The following is an 18,666-nucleotide window of genomic DNA, read 5'->3' as shown; positions in this document are numbered from 1 at the left end:
TCATAGCCTTGCACATTTTTTTTCTTTTTTATCCTTACAGGTATGAAACTCGGGTTTCTCTTAACCCCCTTCATCATCTCCTTGCTTCTCCTTTTCTTCCAACACCAAAGTCAGTTTTCACCTACTTATTAATCAACATTCGGGTATGATCAATCGCTATGTTTTTCTTATACTTATGTGAATGTGTATTTGAGTTAATTGGTGGAATCATCTTCCCCTTGCAAAGATTTGTATTTGATTATTTTTTCTTATGTATGTTATAACTCTGTGAACGTAGCGTTTTTGGGTGAAGAAAAGCAATTACTGTAAGTTCCGTGTGTACTCTTGCTTGCATCTACGACAACCCCCACCATATACATAATGGCAGTGGCTCAACATATTTTTACTTAATTTTATGGTCTTGAAGATGTTGTAATTATGTTGACATGTATAAATTATTAAATTATGAGAGACTTTTATATTTTATATGTAAGTGACAATTTGCCTAAGAGAAAGTTGTAGTTCAAAAAGCCAAGATTTACTGTCCCTCGATATAGAAAATTATTGTGTGTCAGAATTATAATTTGCTTATGCACTTGTAGTACTGAGAAGAAGCTGACGGCGAAGTCGAACAGCTCGACTGGTTTGAATCAGACACTTGAAGCCCAATGTTGGAGTGGCTTGAGGGAAGCTTCTTTCTTAGGTAGGTCTGTTAGTTGGAATGTCACGGTGTTAACGTAGTTGGGCAGGGATCGTTAACCGTGGTTATGTTTTAGATTGTTTGGTATGTTTGCTATTAGTCCAAATGGTTTCTACATTAATTAGGCTTCCTTTGTTGGTTATTGTTGTCTACGGCCCAGCCCATTAAAATGCTACAAAGGCTACTAGAAGTTAGAATTAAGGTTGCCGGCCTAAATTGATTGTGAAAGCAGAAGGCAGCAGGCCTTATTGCTTATTGCTGAGCAGGCCCCTTCAATCAGTTAAGCCCAGCTTTAGGAAACTTGGAGACTAAGTTTAATTAACCCTAATTGTAGCCTATATATACTCTTGTTTTCTTGTACATGTATTGTGTGGAAAATCAATAAGAAAACCTCTTTCCCCCAGTGGATTGGTTCACACAGTTTAGTGTGAGATACCACGTTAAATCTCGTGTCCTTCCTTCTTGTTACTTTCTGGTTCTTGAGTTTGTGTGTGTGTGCAGTTTATTCCTAACATCCTTTAGTACTCATTTGGCTTCATGTGTCTTTTTTTGTCTGGATAGAGCACTATACTTGGTTGGCTAGCGGATGTTTATGAAAATTTTATTGGAATGTCAAAATGATACATGGAGGCTAATGGGTATAACTACTGCTACAGTGTCACTGTTGCATTCTGAAGAATTATATCCCATCTTCTTATGGAAATCTTAGATTATTCATTAATTTGTTGTCATGTTCTGTTAGGAATACAGTATTATTAATTTAGAGCAGGTGCTGAGTAATAGAGATTTCATAGTTTTTGCTAAACACCCGTGGAGTATATTTAAGGAGGCATTAGTGATTGGTGTAGGCTTTCTCACTAGCATAGAGACTCGGATATATATTTTTGGTTTACAATTTGTCTAGATTCTTCGAAAGCACAAATACTGCTGTCGGTGATACAGCTATACTGATTGAGTTTTTCTTTATCCTTTGCCCTCAATTTGTTATGCATTTATTTACATCGTACCGTCCTAATTTCACTTGAAGATAGTACTGTACATGGTGTCAAATGATATTTCTCATTGTTTTGTATACTGATTGTAGGATATGCACAGTTCATTACACTATCTTTCACAAGTGCTACTGCTATATGGCATGACAACGATCATTAGGACTTTGGTTTGGAATTTATAATTCACTTGGTAAGATACTTTATATTCACACTTGGTCATAATTTATTCTGTTACCATTCCTTGCATTTCATTGGTTTATTAGTATGATGAAAATACATATTTGATTATATGGTATTGTTAGAACCTATTTGCATTATATGGTATTGTTAGAACCTATTTGCGTTTAGTTACTTGACATTCGCAATCAATCTGGGATTGATTTTACCTGGCTATGCTGACTTGCTAATGACTATGCATTAAAGCCGTAGGTTTATGGGTGGTAGAAAGCTCTGAACTAGAGAAGTTGTCGGATAATATATATATAGGGCGGGAGATCAGAGATATAATGATGGTTGTGGTGGTGGATGAAGGACAGAGGAATGATCACATTGAGTATTTTGTGCGAAAGTACCACCACCATATTTTTATCTTTACGACCACGGTGGCATGGTCCACCATTTCCCTTTGCCGTCAAACTACCACCGCCGTCGGAGCTGTTGTTGTTGCGGCTATACTATATCATAATATGTACTCTCTAATAGATTAGATATCTTTGATTTATGTTGAACTTCATTTTGTTGAATGATTGTGTTTCACCTGTGTGTTGAATTTTTGTGGCAACACACATTTGATTTGGATGGTATTGTGATGGAAATGAATGAATGGAAATGAGGAACACCGATCTTTATTCATGTGTGATGAATTTTATTTATTTATTTATTTTATGTTTATATATATTGCAAAAATGGTCATTTTGTGTATAAAGACAATATTGCCCCTCCCGAAAGGTAGAAAATAGACGAATCCTTCAATTTGGACTGAGGTCGCCAGTAAGTCGATATCACTAAGGATCCACAACGCCGCTTTGCATAGGTATGGACCATTCTTGCAAACGAGGTGATATCACAAGGACGAAATATGTAATCCGTTCTAAATCTAATTGATGTAGAGAGAGGTATGTAGTTATTTTAGGGGTTTTAAAGTGATAAATCTTGTAAATTAACTCATTCATCGTATTTTTTCCCAAAACAATGAAGTTTCGGGTTTCACAAATCACACATAATAAAAGTAAGGTGTTTTCCGAATTATAAAAAAGAATTCAAACACATTGTATTTTGAAGCTTATATCATATTCATCCTAATTACATTGTATTTTGAAAGCTTATATCATATTCATCCCGATTTTTCAAGTACGGTGATTTAATAAGTTACCATTGAATGTTGTAAGTTGTAACTACACGTACGTATCATTTTCCCGAAAAAAGATGCCTATACAATACAACATTTCTCATCTAGCTATGTTTTTTTTGTGGTAGCCAACTAGCTACCCATTAAATAAGTTGCAAAATAAACAAATAAATAAATTATAATTCTTCTATATATGTCTTAAGAAGTGAAGATATATGTTAATGCATATACTATATACATATAATAAAAGGGAATAACTTAGATGATGTTAACATTATCTTGGTTAGATGATGTTGCTCTCACAAACCATAAAAATCATGAGGGGCTTTTTGACATGTGTAGAAAATGATTTAAGTGAGTTTGTGAGAGCAACATCATCTAAGATTTATAAAGTTAACATCATCTAACATTTTCCCATAATAAAATTATGATGTGTATATACCACAAAATTGTAAATGACTTTGATTGCCATGTGACGGTGTCAATTTACATTTTAGCCCATATTGCCCATCCATAACATGTTTCACATAATTATACTCGTACTTTACAATACATTAATATATATTTAGTGATGTATTAGTGATGTATGGTTAAAAATTGTTAGTACAAATTACCACCCATATTATAGTTTGCACTTTCAAATCAAAAACACTTGCATATGGGGTGTCATTATACTTGACACGTACTTGTAAACTTATAACTTTTCAAAAAGAATTAAGAAACTAAATAATATAACTAAAACGGCACTAAAATCTCCAACCTTGCTATTTTACAAATTGCATGTAGCTTGATATTGCTATCCTAGAAGTTCATCTCTTTATATAACTAAAAGATGATATTTTTTTACTTATGTGGCTACATAATTTAGTTGACAAGTAAGTTTTTTGTTTAGTTGTCATTTTCTCATAAAATTTAATGTTTTCAAGTAATTACGAATATCTTATTATTATTATTATTTTTATTGTTGTTGTTGTTATTATTATTATTATTATTATTATTATTATTATTATTATTAATTTTTATTGAAATTTTAAAAATTTACAAAACATTAGTGGGGAGCTGTGATACTATCTGGGTCCGACCCCTCTAGCTATAGCAAAACCAATCCTACTAAATATATAAGCAGCCGAACATGCTCCAAGTCTTGAGTCGCAGAAAACTTTCGGATCCGCTTCAGGATAATCACGGCATCATTTTCAAGTTCCCCCATAGAAGAGAATGAGAAGGGAAGAAATCCATAACTAATTCTTACTATTATTATTATTATTATCATTATTATTTGATCTTTCAAATTTAAAAACTAATTCTTACATATGCTACAGTAGTTATTCGTTTCATATAATTTAAAAAACTTTATAAGTCTTCGTTATAGATAAAGACAACGTTGTCGAATCTACTAAATATGAAAATTAAGATGAATTTAATTAGTGAAGAAATATATATTTAATTTATTTATTATTTATTTGTCATCTATCTACCAATAAACTAAAACAGGATTGAAGATTTTTTTTTATTAACAATTAGCACATTCTCTAAACAACACGTGTAATTTTTAAGCTAATTAAAAAAGTTTCCTATTTTAAAAATTAATTATAATCATAATATATAGGACTTATAGAATTAAAAATTACCTATATCGATCTTATCACGAAGATGATTTCTTTTAAAACTCTAATTTTCATTCTTTAAGTTATGAAGTATGTTTTTAAAATTTATTGATATTTTCATGATAAATGTTTCTTAATATCAGGCTATGAAGACCAAATATTTAATATCATGAATATCTACCGATATAAACAAAATTGATCGAGAGACCTCTAATCGATGCTTATCATATTAGTCATTTATATTATCTTTTTATTTTCTCCTAAATATTTTCTTCTTTTTTTGTTGACTTAGGATTCATATTTCTCTACGTAACATGACCCTATAAAGTTTTTATGTTATTTAATATATGGTCATGGTTTTTTGTTATGTATCAGTATTATCTCGATCTCTTTATTTATTTGCTAGAAATTTTGCTTCCATCATAAACCATTGCTAGATTTCACATCAAAGGATTCTTTATTCAGTTTTAATTTGTTCTTTATTGATTTCATCATGATATATATCACTACATTGTTGGAATAGATTCACATTGCATGAAGTCTACGTCATGAAGTCCATGTCAGCATACGTGGAGGTGTTGGAAGTTTTAGCACGTTTTTATGTTTCTAATAAGTTCATTTGAATAAGTCTTTATGAGTCTAGTAGTGGTAGTCCGGTTCTTTAGGTCAGTTGAAGTCTTTCCTATTTTCTAGTTTGAGCAGTTACTTTCATGACTTGTACTTTGCCTATATAAGGCTATTTGACGTTAATGAAGTTTATCAGTTTTGAATCACAAATACCAGTGTTCACTTTAACATTTGGTATCAGAGCAAAGCTACGATCATTGTGAGGTTTGTGAGAGCAATCATGAGTGAAGCGAAAATGAAGGTTCCCGTGTTCGATGGCCATTACGAGCATTGGAGAGAAATGATGGAGAATTTGCTGCGTGCAAAAGAATTGTGGAACTTGATCGATCCAGGGATCAGAGAACCAACGGTTGGTGTCGCTCAGAGTGATGCTCAGAAAAAGAAACTGGAAGAATTGAAGATGAAGGATCTGCAGGTGAAACACTATCTTTACAGGGCTATTGATAGAGTCACTTTTGAACAGATTTTGGATAGATCAACATCCAAATCTATATGGGATTCAATGAAGAGGAGATTTGAAGGTAATGCCCGGGTGAAGAAATCTATGTTGCAGAAGCTTCGAAGAGATTTTGAAGTTCTTGAAATGAAGACCGAGGAAACCATTCCTGAGTATTATGGGAGAGTTGTAGCCGTTGCTAATCAAATGAGAAGCAATGGTGAAGAAATGCCTGATGTTAAGATTGTGGAAAAAATCTTAAGAACTCTCACTGATAAGTACATGTACATCGTTGTCTCCATTGAGGAGTCAAATGATATTGACCAAATGACAATTGATGAACTCCAAAGCACATTAATTGTTCATGAACAGAAGTTTAGAAAACCAAAAAAGGAAGAACAAGTTCTCAAAGTTGAGCAAGCTGATAGTCCAGGAACAAGAGGGCGAGGAAGAGGGCGTAGCAGCCCACGTGGAAGAGGACGTGGACGTGATAGGCTCTCTTTCAACCGAGAAACGGTGGAGTGTTATAGGTGCCATAAGCTTGGACATTTTTCTTATGAATGTCCAGATTCAAAGGAAGCAAATTATGCTGGATTCGATGAGGAAGAAGAAGTGATGCTGATGGCACAAATAGATCCAGTCAAATTTACTCCAGAAAAAGAGGTTAGTGTGTTTATGGCTCAAACTAGTGAAGAAAGAAATACAAGTTTATGGTTTTTGGATTCTGGTTGTTCAAACCATATGTGTGGGGATAAAGGGAAGTTTTTTTATTTAGATGAAACATATTCTCACTCTGTGAGATTGGGAAATAATGCACGAATGGTAGTGGGTGGAAAAGGACAGGTCAAACTTTTATTTGATGGGGTAGGCTATGTTATCAATGATGTTTACTATGTGCCAGAACTAAAAAATAATCTCCTTAGTATAGGACAATTGCAAGAAAAAGATTTGACTTTTATTATAAAGAGTGGTGTTTGTAAGATCTACCATCCACATAGAGGTCTCCTATTTGAAAGCTGCATGACAAACAATAGGATGTTTCCCCTTCTTGCACAAGCAAGCACCATAAGGCCCTACCCACATGATTTCCCCAACAAAAGTAAAAGTAGTAACCCACTTTCTCAAAATGACAAAATAGTGGAGACAGAAAGTGACAAAAGTTTCTACACAAGTGATGAAGACATTTCTAAACTTTGGCATGAGAGGTATGGTCATCTCAGTGCTACTAGTATGGGAATTCTCCAACAGAAGGCTATGGTGACAGGTATGCCAACTTTTTCAGTTAATGAAACTTTATGTGTTGATTGTTGTGTTGGAAAGCAAACTAGGAAACCAATTCCAAGATCTAGCAATTGGAGAGCCAAAGAAGTTCTAGAGCTTGTGCACTCTGATATATGTGGGCCAATCAAACCTATATCTCATCGTGGAAAAAGATACATACTTAGTTTTATAGATGACTACAGTCGTAAGGGATGGGTCTATTTGTTGAAAGAAAAATTTGAGGCTTTTGAAAACTTCAAAATTTTCAAAAGCAAGGTGGAAACTGAGAGTGGTAAGAAGATCAAAGGGTTGAGGACAGATAGAGGGGGAGAATACTTGTCTCAAGAATTCAAGAATTTTTGCTTAGCTCATGGGATCAAGAGGCAGCTGACCACAAGTTTCACTCCTCAACAAAATGGTGTGGCAGAGAGAAAGAATCGTACAGTGATGAACATGGTGGTGACTCTATTAGCTGCAAAAAGCATGCCTAAGTTTTTTTGGGCAGAGGCAGTTGTTTGGAGTTACTATATTTTGAACAGATTTCCAACTAAAGCTCTCAAGGATATAACTCCACAAGAAGCCTGGAGTGGAGAGAAACCAAATGTTGAAGATCTAAGGGTTTGGGGATGCCTAGCACATGTTCATATTCCAAAAGAAAAGCGTACCAAACTCGACAGTAAGAGCAAGCTATGTATTCTTGTTGGTAGGAGTGAAGAGTCCAAGACATACAGGTTGATTAATCCTGAAAATTTGACTGTGGAAGATAGTAGGGATGTTTTGTTTGAAGAAAATAAATCTTGGGATTGGAGTAATGATAAAAGAAAGGAAGATGGTGATGTTTTGACTTGGGAAGACAGTGTGGAGTTTCAAAACGCTGCTGATGATGAAGGTATTGAGCTTGCTGACCAAAACTCTCCAACTGAGGCAAGAGGTGTGAGTGATGTAGCTGAATCATGCAATGCAAGACTAGGGGAGGGTAGGCAGAGAAGGCCACCTTTTTATCTGAGTGATTACTACACTGGAGATGAATTAAACGCAGTAGAGGTAACAGATCTAGAACTTGCTACTTTTGAAGAAGTTGTACGAGAAAGTAAGTGGAGAAAGGCCATGGATGTTGAGATAGAAGCAATTGAGAGAAACGACACATGGGATCTAGTTGAACTTCCGAAAGAAGCAAAGTGCATAGGTGTGAAGTGGGTTTTCCAAACAAAGATCAATGAACGAGGTAAAGTGGAGAAATACAAAGCTCGGTTGGTAGCCAAGGGTTATGGTCAGGTGTATGGCATTGACTATACAGAAGTGTATGTGCCTGTGGCGAGAATGGATACCATTCGACTCATGATTGCTATGGCTGCACAACGGGATTGGGTTCTACTGCAGATGGATGTTAAGTCTGCGTTCTTACATGGCACGCTGGATGAAGATGTTTACGTGCAACAACCGAAAGGATATGTGATAAAGAATGAGGAACATAAAGTCTACAAACTTCGAAAGGCTCTGTATGGACTAAAACAAGCCCCGCGGGCCTGGTTTAGTCGAATTGAAAGTTACTTCATCAAAGATGGTTTCGAGAGAAGTATTGCAGAACATACCTTGTTTGTCAAAAGAAATGGAAAAGGTAATATTTTGCTTGTTAATGTGTATGTGGATGACCTTATTTACACAGGAGACAGCATGATCATGCTAGAAGAATTCAAAAGCTCAATGATGAAGGAGTTTGAGATGACTGATTTGGGAAAAATGAGGTTTTTTTTGGGGATCGAGGTGCTGCAAGGTGCTGATGGAATACACATTTCGCAAAGGAAGTATGCAGTTGAGCTATTAAAAAGGTTTAAAATGGAAAGCTGTAACCCGGTAATCTGCCCAATTATTCCAGGTAGCAAGTTGAAAGCTGGTGAAGGAAGAAAGGTGGATGACACTCTCTTTAAACAGGTGGTGGGCAGTCTAATGTACATCACTACAACTCGGCCCGATATTCAGTTTGTGGTGAGCTTGATCAGCCGTTACATGTCCAATCCCACTGATGTTCATTTTGAAGCTGCCAAAAAGGTGTTAAGGTATTTGCGGGGTACGCTGGACCATGGGATTTGGTATCCTCGTGGTGGTAATGGTGTGATGGAAGTGTACACAGATAGCGATTTTGCTGGTGATGTTGATGATAGGAAGAGCACGTCTGGCTATGTTGTTTTATGGGATGGGAGTGCAATTGCGTGGTCGTCAAAGAAACAGAAGATAGTGACATTGTCTTCAACCGAGGCTGAGTATGTAGCAGCTACAACTTGTGCCAGTCACATCATTTGGATGAGAGGTATACTTAAAGATTTCGGGGTGAATCTTGAAGATGGGTCAGTTATCAAATGTGACAACAGTTCTACAATTAAGTTGTTGAAGAATCCAGTGTTCTATGGGAGGTGCAAACATATTGGGGTACGTTTTCATTTTCTTCGAGATCTTGTGAAGGATGGTACAATTATAATGGAGCATTGTGGTTCTAGTGATCAAATAGCAGATGTTTTCACTAAGCCTTTGAAACGTGATCAGTTTGTGTCAATGAGGGAAAGACTTGGAGTGTATTCTGTTAAAGACAAACTAGGTGAAGATCCTCACTCTAGTTTGAGGGAGGGATTGTTGGAATAGATTCACATTGCATGAAGTCTACGTCATGAAGTCCATGTCAGCATACGTGGAGGTGTTGGAAGTTTTAGCACGTTTTTATGTTTCTAATAAGTTCATTTGAATAAGTCTTTATGAGTCTAGTAGTGGTAGTCCGGTTCTGTAGGTCAGTTGAAGTCTTTCCTATTTTCTAGTTTGAACAGTTACTTTCATGACTTGTACTTTGCCTATATAAGGCTATTTGACGTTAATGAAGTTTATCAGTTTTGAATCACAAATACCAGTGTTCACTTTAACATACATGTACATTTTGGTTAAGCCTAAAGTCTAACTTTTATTATTAATTGGTTTACGAAATTCACTACTTAGTTATTAACAAATGATATCTATCTGTTATCTTTTGAACATATATAATCAATTAACTCATTATACGGTTTGTCTTTAGTTGTCAGCATATGATATACCTATTCTTAGCTTATTAGTAAAAATACTCGTATTTTATATATATCTATGTGTGATTGATCAATCACTTCATACTCGATATCTTTTGTGTTGACTCTCTTTAATTTGTTTGGACTCGATCAATTGGCCTTTTTCTTTAAATGGATATATTCTTTTCTCTTGTGTCTTCCCATGAAGACATATAAGAATGGTAATTTGAAAAGAGGTGTTCACTATATATGTATTTTCGAACACTACTACATGCAGTTTACTCATTTGTTTTATCTATTTTAATTTCATATAGATATGGGTAAAGTTAAAAGTTAATTAACTACTACTACTACTACTGTCATATGGTTTCCAGAAAAAAACTTGTATACTTTTGAAGAATATATAATCTTTACGCTTAATTAATACGTACGGATTAAAATTAAACAACAAGTAATTAAAAAGAATTACACTGTTGTAATTAATACTACAAATTAAAAGAGTGGAAGTCTTTTCATTTGATGAGCAAAAGAATTACATAATTGGTAGCTCTTCCATCTATATATAGTACGTACTTAAACATACATAATATATATCATGTGTTGATTGATTGAAAGCTAGCTAGCTGAGATGATGACGTACACATGATGATGAAAAGTAATGGAACAAAAGAAGAATATCAATAAGCACGTACAGCATGCAACTATAACATCTATATATCAATCTAGCCAGCCTACTAGCTAGCTTGAATATATATTTAATTAGATAGCATCAACGTCGGAACCCCCAGACGCATAGGCACCACCACCGGCGACGGAAGAGGCTGAAGAATCTCCACCATTGGCCGCAGCCACAGCCATACGGCTGCTGGACCCCGACGACTGGTTGGAATGATAGCCCTCTCCGTCACCCTCCGGCGGCGGCGGGACCACAGCAGCAGGTGGGGGAGAAGGAGGAGGAGGTTGTTGAATTGCAGCAAGTTGAGGGGGTTGATCAGGGGCGGCCATGATGGTTACTGAAGTATGACGTAAGTCTGGCGAAAGAGTACTGAAACGCGCTCGTTTGTCACGGTGGTCTTCGAGTGGTGGTGGGTTTGGGCTTAGCAGCAGATGATGATGATACATGTGGCAAAGATGCATGGTAACGGTAGACGTGGTAGTCGCCGTTCGTATCCCTCAAATTCACATAAAACTGGATATTGTTTGGGTCTAGAGGTGGGTGGGAGTAATTTTGCATCTTTCTTTCTCTCTTTCTTACTTTGTACTGTTGTTTTTAATTTGGTTGCTTTTTTTTTACTTCTTCTCTACCACAAACGTCAAAGGAAAAGAACACGGGGCCCTATTTATAGGAGTCCACAACTGCAATTTTTTGTTTCACCCCCTTTAACTTTAACTTTTCTTCTAACTTAAAATAAACCTATATATTTAAGACATCTAAAATTTAGTTATTTAAGGGGGTGTTTGGTACAATGAAATAAAAATTGTGTAAATGGAATGAGAAAAACTTCTCATGTTTGGTTGCAATGGAGAATGAGAAAGAGAATGGAGAAGTGGGAATCGATTCCATTCCCTCAATTATCTATAAAATGTAGAGAATTGATGGGAATGTAAAAAATATATATATTTTTTTTTAGTTTAGTAATTTTATATGTATTAAATTCAATTATTATTTAAAATTTTGTATTTTTAATATATGCATTCTCTGTTTGTACCAAACGACGGAATTCATTCTCTCACCCACTATATTCATTCTCTATTACACTTCCATTCTCTTTGATTCACTCCTACCAAACACCCCCTTAGTGTTTAACTCCTCCCGAGAATCGTCCTAAGCGATCTATCCCACTTTGAACGAGAGTTTCATTTTTTCTTTTTTTTTTCTTTCAACGACAGGTGACCAGGTGTCACCAAATTTTATTTTATTTTATTTTTTTTAAAAAAAACAACTCAAAAAATCTACAATTCTATGGGCCATAATTCAAAACTTAAAAAATTCAATCATTTTACATTTCAAACAAATTAAAAAGCAAAACGCACATTTTCTATGTATACAAATCATCATAATTTTGTCTGGCATTTTTTGTTGCGATTTTCATTTTTTATTGCGATTTTCGTGGCTATTGCAACGAAATCTGACTACTAACGTAATTTCTTTAATATTGAAACGCCTTTAACTAGCTAGCTAGATTAATAAAGCTATTATTTGTCTTTTTAAAAATAAAATTGAGTGCGAAGATTATTCTGATAGTATCAAATTTAATGTATTAAGTATTAACTGCTTAAGATGAATACATAGAATTTCTTTTGTATTTATCATTTTCCTTTAAATAAATCTATAGATAGATGTTAAAAAAATTCTAAAGTATAATTTATTTTGTAAAAAAAAGGGTTGTAAATGTATAAGGCTATCTCCAATGGGGTGTCTTTAGGCGCCTTTGGATATCCTTTGCCGTTGAAACTTGTCTAAAACTAAGGATTTTTTGAAGGGTGCCCTTATCTAAGAACATGCTCTTACTTGTCCTTACCTAATATATTTTTGTTTTTAGTGGAGGTAAAATGATATGTAAGGATGTTTGTATGGTTGAAGATAAAATTATAAGATTGGAAGAATTCGTAAGGATATGTAAGGATTTGTAAGGATATGATGTGTCAGCTCAAGGACGCCTAAAAACATCCTTGGCATTGGAGATAGCCTAATCTATACCCCCTTAATAAGCAAACTACCTACTCCTTTAAACACTTCTACCTTTAAAATGTCTATTATATTTGAATGGAGATAGCCTAGTTGTTTTTTGTCAGAAACAAGTCAAACAACCTATATTTGAATGGACCTGAACTTGATCAATATCATGATATCTGATTGCATAAAACATTATGATATTAAAATTGGACTAAAGAATAAGAAGATAATAATTATAATATCGACTGGCAATGAATATATAAATCAAGGACACACATAAGCAGATTTGGTCTATATATATGCTTAATTCTGACTTATATATTTAGGAAATGGTCATCATTTGATCTGCTTAAATATTTATGTGGTGATACGAAAAAGTTTAATTGGTCATATGTTACCAAAAGTTTGGTTAACTTAATAATATTGTAATGTGGTGGTACCAAATTTGTTACCTCAAAAGGAAGTTGTAGCAATTCTTAAGCCTATATATGCTGATGGAATTAATTATTATGATTAAAAATCTATAGCTATTGTCTTTTTGAAGAAGAATAGGAGTCAATATTATTCACCAAAAGACAACCCTTAGCAAGGAGCTAAAGAGAAATCACACTAAAATATTACATACAGAGTATGTCAACACCATTAACAAGCCAACTATTACAATCAATGGTATCTACCTTAGCTCTATGTTTTAACCACAAGTATGATATTTCCTTTATTTCGCTTAACTTGAGACCATATAGTTGTTAAAGACTTTCTGTTGGGTTTTATAACTAATTATCACAACAAATCACAAAGCATGCAGCGGAAGACAAGATCTATGTAGTTTAAATAATTAACCAAGGAATAGAATTTGTACCTTAATATGGAGAGATTGAAGACAAAATAAGGTTTAACTTAACCTCTCTACGATTGCACACTCAACGGTGGAACGTTGTATGCTAGTACTTGATCACGAACAACCCTTTGCTTTAACCCGAAAACCTAGCTAACCCGAAAACACCTTTTCCTAGCTATGTAAACCGAAAACCCAAAACCCTTGGGGTTTGGAGTTCGGCCGAGAGAGAGGGAGAGGAAAAGAGGAGAGAAAACCCTATGAATTTAATTGTGTGAAAAACCAAATAACATAGGTTTGTATTTATAGGTTTAGGAAACTTAATCACCAAGTCTTTGAGGGTTTTGAAGCCCCTAGTCGACCGGTCCCATAGAACACAAACAAGGGAAGTTTCCTAATTGTTTCCTAATTCCAACTCTTCTCCGTTAAGTCCGTTAATTAAGTACCATTAACTTTTAACTCTTTTAACGAACCCCCGTTAGATTTTCGTGATCAAATTAATCAATAAATTACATTTAATATATTAATTAATTTATATTAACATTCACGATGAGGTGTGACCCCGTAGGCTTAAATACTTTTCGGACATACGTTCATTTTACGTGATCATATTCCAACAGCTCCCACTTGAGCTCGTAATGAATGAAGGTAATAACATTGCTAAGCGTCTAGCAACACCGCAATGCTCCCGAAAACATTTAAGTACTTGTTTAAATGATTAAGGCATTTATTATCCCTTTGTTCAGATACCTTTTTAAATATGAATATGGATCGAGATCATTTCATCATTTAACGATTATGTTTCTCATTTCATAACTAATTAATGATTACCAAATATAATCGAGAACAATCTGGATTTATTTGGGCACGGTCATGCAAACATCTTTAATCAGTCCTAATGAGGGCGCCAATGGTATCATACTTCAATTTTCAAATCGAAGGAACAAATCCTATATTGACTACACGTGTCAGTCATCATATTTCACGACGCTTTCTGAAAATAGCCCTTTATGTACCCCCTTATACAGGTGAGTTAGAACTATATCTAGTAAGTTCGATTCATATATGCTGACCTACTTGTGTCTCAAGTCAAAGGATCAATAAAAGTAACCATTTACGAATTTCACTTAATGACGATGATCCATAAAGCGATAATTCGTTAGTGGGGTAGTCCAATATGCATCCGCTATGGATATCATGTGCGTTTGGTGGGATCCATCCATTACATATTCCAAGAATATAACCAATCACTCACATTTGTCTTTACTTAATTATATTCCCATATAATTAATCGACAATGGACAATTTAGAATGTTCGATAATATATAAGATATTAAACGAACTATTCAAGGATTAAACATGCAAATATAGGACACAATTTAATATTGAATGAAATCAAACATATCAAGTACTTTATTTCATTATAGAAAATATAAATTGTTTAACATCCCTTATCCAAATACTGAAACTACAGATTTACATGAAATAACTAGCTAATTTAAGACCTATGCCATCGGCATGCCTTTCAAGCTTGGGCCTAGACAAAGCTTTCGTGAAAGGATCAGCTAAGTTAAAATCTGTGTGAACTTTGAGTAGATTGATCTCTCCTAGTTCGATTTGCTCTCGAACATAGTGATATCGTCTAGCATAATGTCTGGCACCTTTCTGAACTCCGGGTTCGTTGGCAATGATTAATGCACCGGAATTATCACAGTACAAATCAGTGGGTAATTCATTTGAGGGGATCACGTTGAGCCCGCTAATGAACTTCCTTATCCAGACTGCTTCCATTGCGGCTTCTGAGGCGGCAATGTACTCAGACTCTGTTGCAGACATGGCAACTGTGGTTTGCTTCTTGCTTTTCCAGTCCACAGCACCTCCGTTTAAAACGAAGACGAATCCTGATTGAGACTTCGTGTGATCTTTATCAGTTTGAAATCCAGCATCACAGTATCCGGTCACTTTGAGCTCTAAGTCTGGATTTCCTCCATACACCAAGAATATATCTTTAGTAGCTCGTAGGTACTTCAGAATATTTTTAACAGCAATCCAATGGCTTTCACCAGGATTCTGTTGATATTGGCTTACGATGTTTTGCGCGAACGCCACATCGGGTCTAGTGCATCTAACCGCATACATAATAGATCCTACAGCCGAAGCATAAGGGATTCTACTCATACGCTCTACCTCACTAGGCGTAAAAGCACCTTGTTTGACAGATAAACTAAGTTTTTCTTGCATAGGTATAGACCCACGCTTAGAGTTCTCCATCTTGAATCGCTTCAAGATCTTATCAATATAAGCACTCTGACTTAGTCCAATTAATCGCCTTGATCTATCTCGATAGATTTTGATTCCAAGAATGAATGCCGCTTCTCCTAGATCTTTCATGGCGAAACACTTTCCAAGATGAGATTTAACATCTTGCAACATTGGAACGTGTTTTCCTATGATTAATATGTCATCGACATACAAGACAAGGAAAGTAACATTACTCCCACTAGCTTTACGATATACACATGGCTCATCGGGATTTTGAATGAAACCAAACTTTTTGATTTTTTCATCAAACCGTTTATTCCAACTTCTCGATGCTTGCTTAAGTCCATAAATGGATCTTTGAAGCTTGCATACTTTGTTGGGATGTTTCGGATCAATAAAACCTTCCGGTTGATCCATATAGACTTCTTCATCCAAGTAACCATTTAAGAAGGCAGTCTTAACATCCATTTGCCATATCTCAAAGTCATAGTACGCAGCTATGGCTAAGAGAATCCTAATAGCTCTAATGTCCGCGACTGGAGAAAAGGTTTCCTCATAATCAACGCCGAAACGTTGAGTATAACCTTTCGCCACGAGACGAGCTTTATAGGTGTGTACATTTCCATCCATGTCAGTCTTCTTCTTGAAGATCCACTTACACCCAACGGTCTGAGCATTTTGTAGAAGATCAACCAAGCACCAGACTTAATTGTCTTTCATGGATTTCATTTCCACATTCGTAGCTTCAAGCCATTTGTCAGATTTCGGATCTGATAATGCAGCTTGGAGATTCGGAGGCTCATCGAGATCTCCAACAACGTCTTCTTCTACCATCAGACATAGTCTTTCGGTAGGACGTTTTGTCCTTTCGGACCTACGAAGTGGAATCGCTTCATTATCATCGACTTGAGGTTCATCACATTGAACATTTTCCCCCCCAAGTTGATGATTGCTAGTATCTTCAGAAGGTGACACATCTTTCTCTTGAATCTCATCAAGTTCTACAACCCTCCCACTGTTCTCTTGAACTAATTTCTTTTCAAATAACTCAGCATAACGAGCAACACGAACAGTGTTTTTGGCGGGATCATAGAAGTCTTAACCCATCGTTTCCTTAGGGTATCCAACAAAGATGCACTTAGTAGTTCTGGGTTCAAGTTTGTCAGGTGTATCACGCTTCACAAGTGCCTCACATCCCCAGACTCTTAAGTAAGACAAATTAGGGACATCACCATGCCATAATTTGTACGGTGTCTTGTCAACCTTCTTGGTTGGAACCATATTGAGAATGCGTACCGCAGTCTCTAGAGCATAATACCAAAACGAAAATGGGAGAGTTGTACGGGTCATCATCGATCTTACCATTTCTAGCAAGGTTCGATTTCTCCTTTCAGACACTCCATTATGCTGAGAAGTGTATGGAGGAGTAAGCTGTTGGACAATGCCACATGCTTTAAGATAATACTTAAACTCTTGGCGTAAGTATTCACCACCTCGATCCGAACGAAGAATCTTGATGGTTTTACCGAGTTGATTTTCAACTTCATTCTTAAACTCTTTGAATGTTTCAAAGACTTCATGTTTATGTTTAAGCAAGTAAACATAACCATAACGACTGAAATCATCCGTAAAAGTAATGAAGTAGCTAGCTCCTTTTCTTGACACATGTCTAAATGGGCCACAAACATCGGTATGAATAAGTCCAAGAAGATCTTTAGCCCTTTCTGGCATATGCTTAAAGGGTTTTCGTGTCATCTTGCCGGAAACACATGACTCGCATATATCAAATGATTCATCATTCAATTTCAAGATCACTTCACGTTGAAGTCTTTCAATGCGATTTTTGCCAATGTGTGCAAGACGACAGTGCCAAAGATAGGTAAAGTCCAAGTCAGTCTTGGCCCTTTTGCTAACATTATACATTGAATTATTTGAAACACAATCACGCATATCAATTTCATAAATACCATTAAAAGCAATAGCATCAAAATAATGAACATTATTTTTAGAAACTAAAATACCAATATCATTAAAAACATTAATGAATCCGTTGTCTTTCAACAAAGAAACTGAAATAACACCTCTAGTAATAGAAGGTGCATAATGACAATTGTCTAATACAATAATTAAACCGGAAGGAAGAACTAAATGAAATTCTCCGATTGCTTCAACAACTGCTGGTAGACCATTGCCCACCATCAACTGCAAAGCTCTGGGCTTCAGTTTCCTCCTTTTCCTAAGCCCCTGTAATTCATTACAGATGTGAGTGCCACAGCCAGTGTCATAAACCCACGATTTACGCTCAGTTAAGGAAAATAATTCAATTGTGAAGAAACCTGAAGTACTAGCGCCGCTAGTATTCTTCTTCTTCGAGTTCAACTCGGCAAGATACTTAGGACAGTTCCTCTTCCAGTGCCCGACTTTATTACAATGATGACAGCTCTGGTCTTTAGCCGGATGCTCTTTCTTAGCTGGAGGAGTCTTCTTTGGCTTGGGAGGGTTTGCAATTTGCTTGCCCTTTCCATTGCCATCAGCCTTGCCTCTAGCTCTTCGCGATCTTTTAGCTTTTTGGATCCGACCCCCTTTGATCATAAGAACATTAGATTCGTTGGCCCTTTTAGGAATCTTCTTCTCAAATTCAATGAGCATAGCATGGAGTTCATTGACACTCTTTTTCATAGAGTGCATGTTATAGTTTTGCACAAAACTCTCAAATTCATTAGGAAGAGATTTGAGGATCATGCAAACTTTAACATCTTTATGATAAGCATACTCCCATCTTTATGAAGAGATTTGGATTCCATTTTGTCAAAAATGCTCTTCATCTTGAGCACATGACTGCTGACCGGCTTCCCAGATTCAAGTTTCATGTCATGGAGTTCCACGACGTTGTCGAAAA

At 35.7% G+C, this 18,666-nt stretch overlaps 1 protein-coding gene and 1 long non-coding RNA gene across 3 annotated transcripts; one reads left to right on the top strand and one right to left on the bottom strand.

Annotated features, from left to right (window-relative positions):
- The first annotated feature begins 1,070 nt into the window (after window positions 1–1,070).
- On the top strand, window positions 1,071–2,523 carry LOC122583215. Of its 2 annotated transcripts, XR_006321313.1 has the most exons (3): window positions 1,071–1,317; window positions 1,764–1,861; window positions 2,095–2,523. It is a non-coding gene; the product is annotated as an uncharacterized LOC122583215 (long non-coding RNA). The 2 variants fall into 2 exon arrangements; XR_006321312.1 differs by having other exon boundaries at window positions 1,071–1,861.
- Window positions 2,524–10,752: 8,229 nt separating this feature from the next.
- On the bottom strand, window positions 10,753–11,130 carry LOC122583656 (ena/VASP-like protein). The gene has a single exon (XM_043756040.1). It carries the CDS (start codon window positions 11,128–11,130, stop codon window positions 10,753–10,755), a length of 378 nt encoding a protein of 125 aa, XP_043611975.1.
- Between the last annotated feature and the right edge of the window lie 7,536 nt (window positions 11,131–18,666).

The sequence above is a fragment of the Erigeron canadensis genome, chromosome 9 (genome assembly GCF_010389155.1).
Source record: "Erigeron canadensis isolate Cc75 chromosome 9, C_canadensis_v1, whole genome shotgun sequence".
Taxonomy (NCBI): Eukaryota; Viridiplantae; Streptophyta; class Magnoliopsida; order Asterales; family Asteraceae; genus Erigeron; species Erigeron canadensis.
Note: the sequence above shows the minus strand (reverse complement) of the source record. Positions and strands in the feature narration are given on the sequence as shown.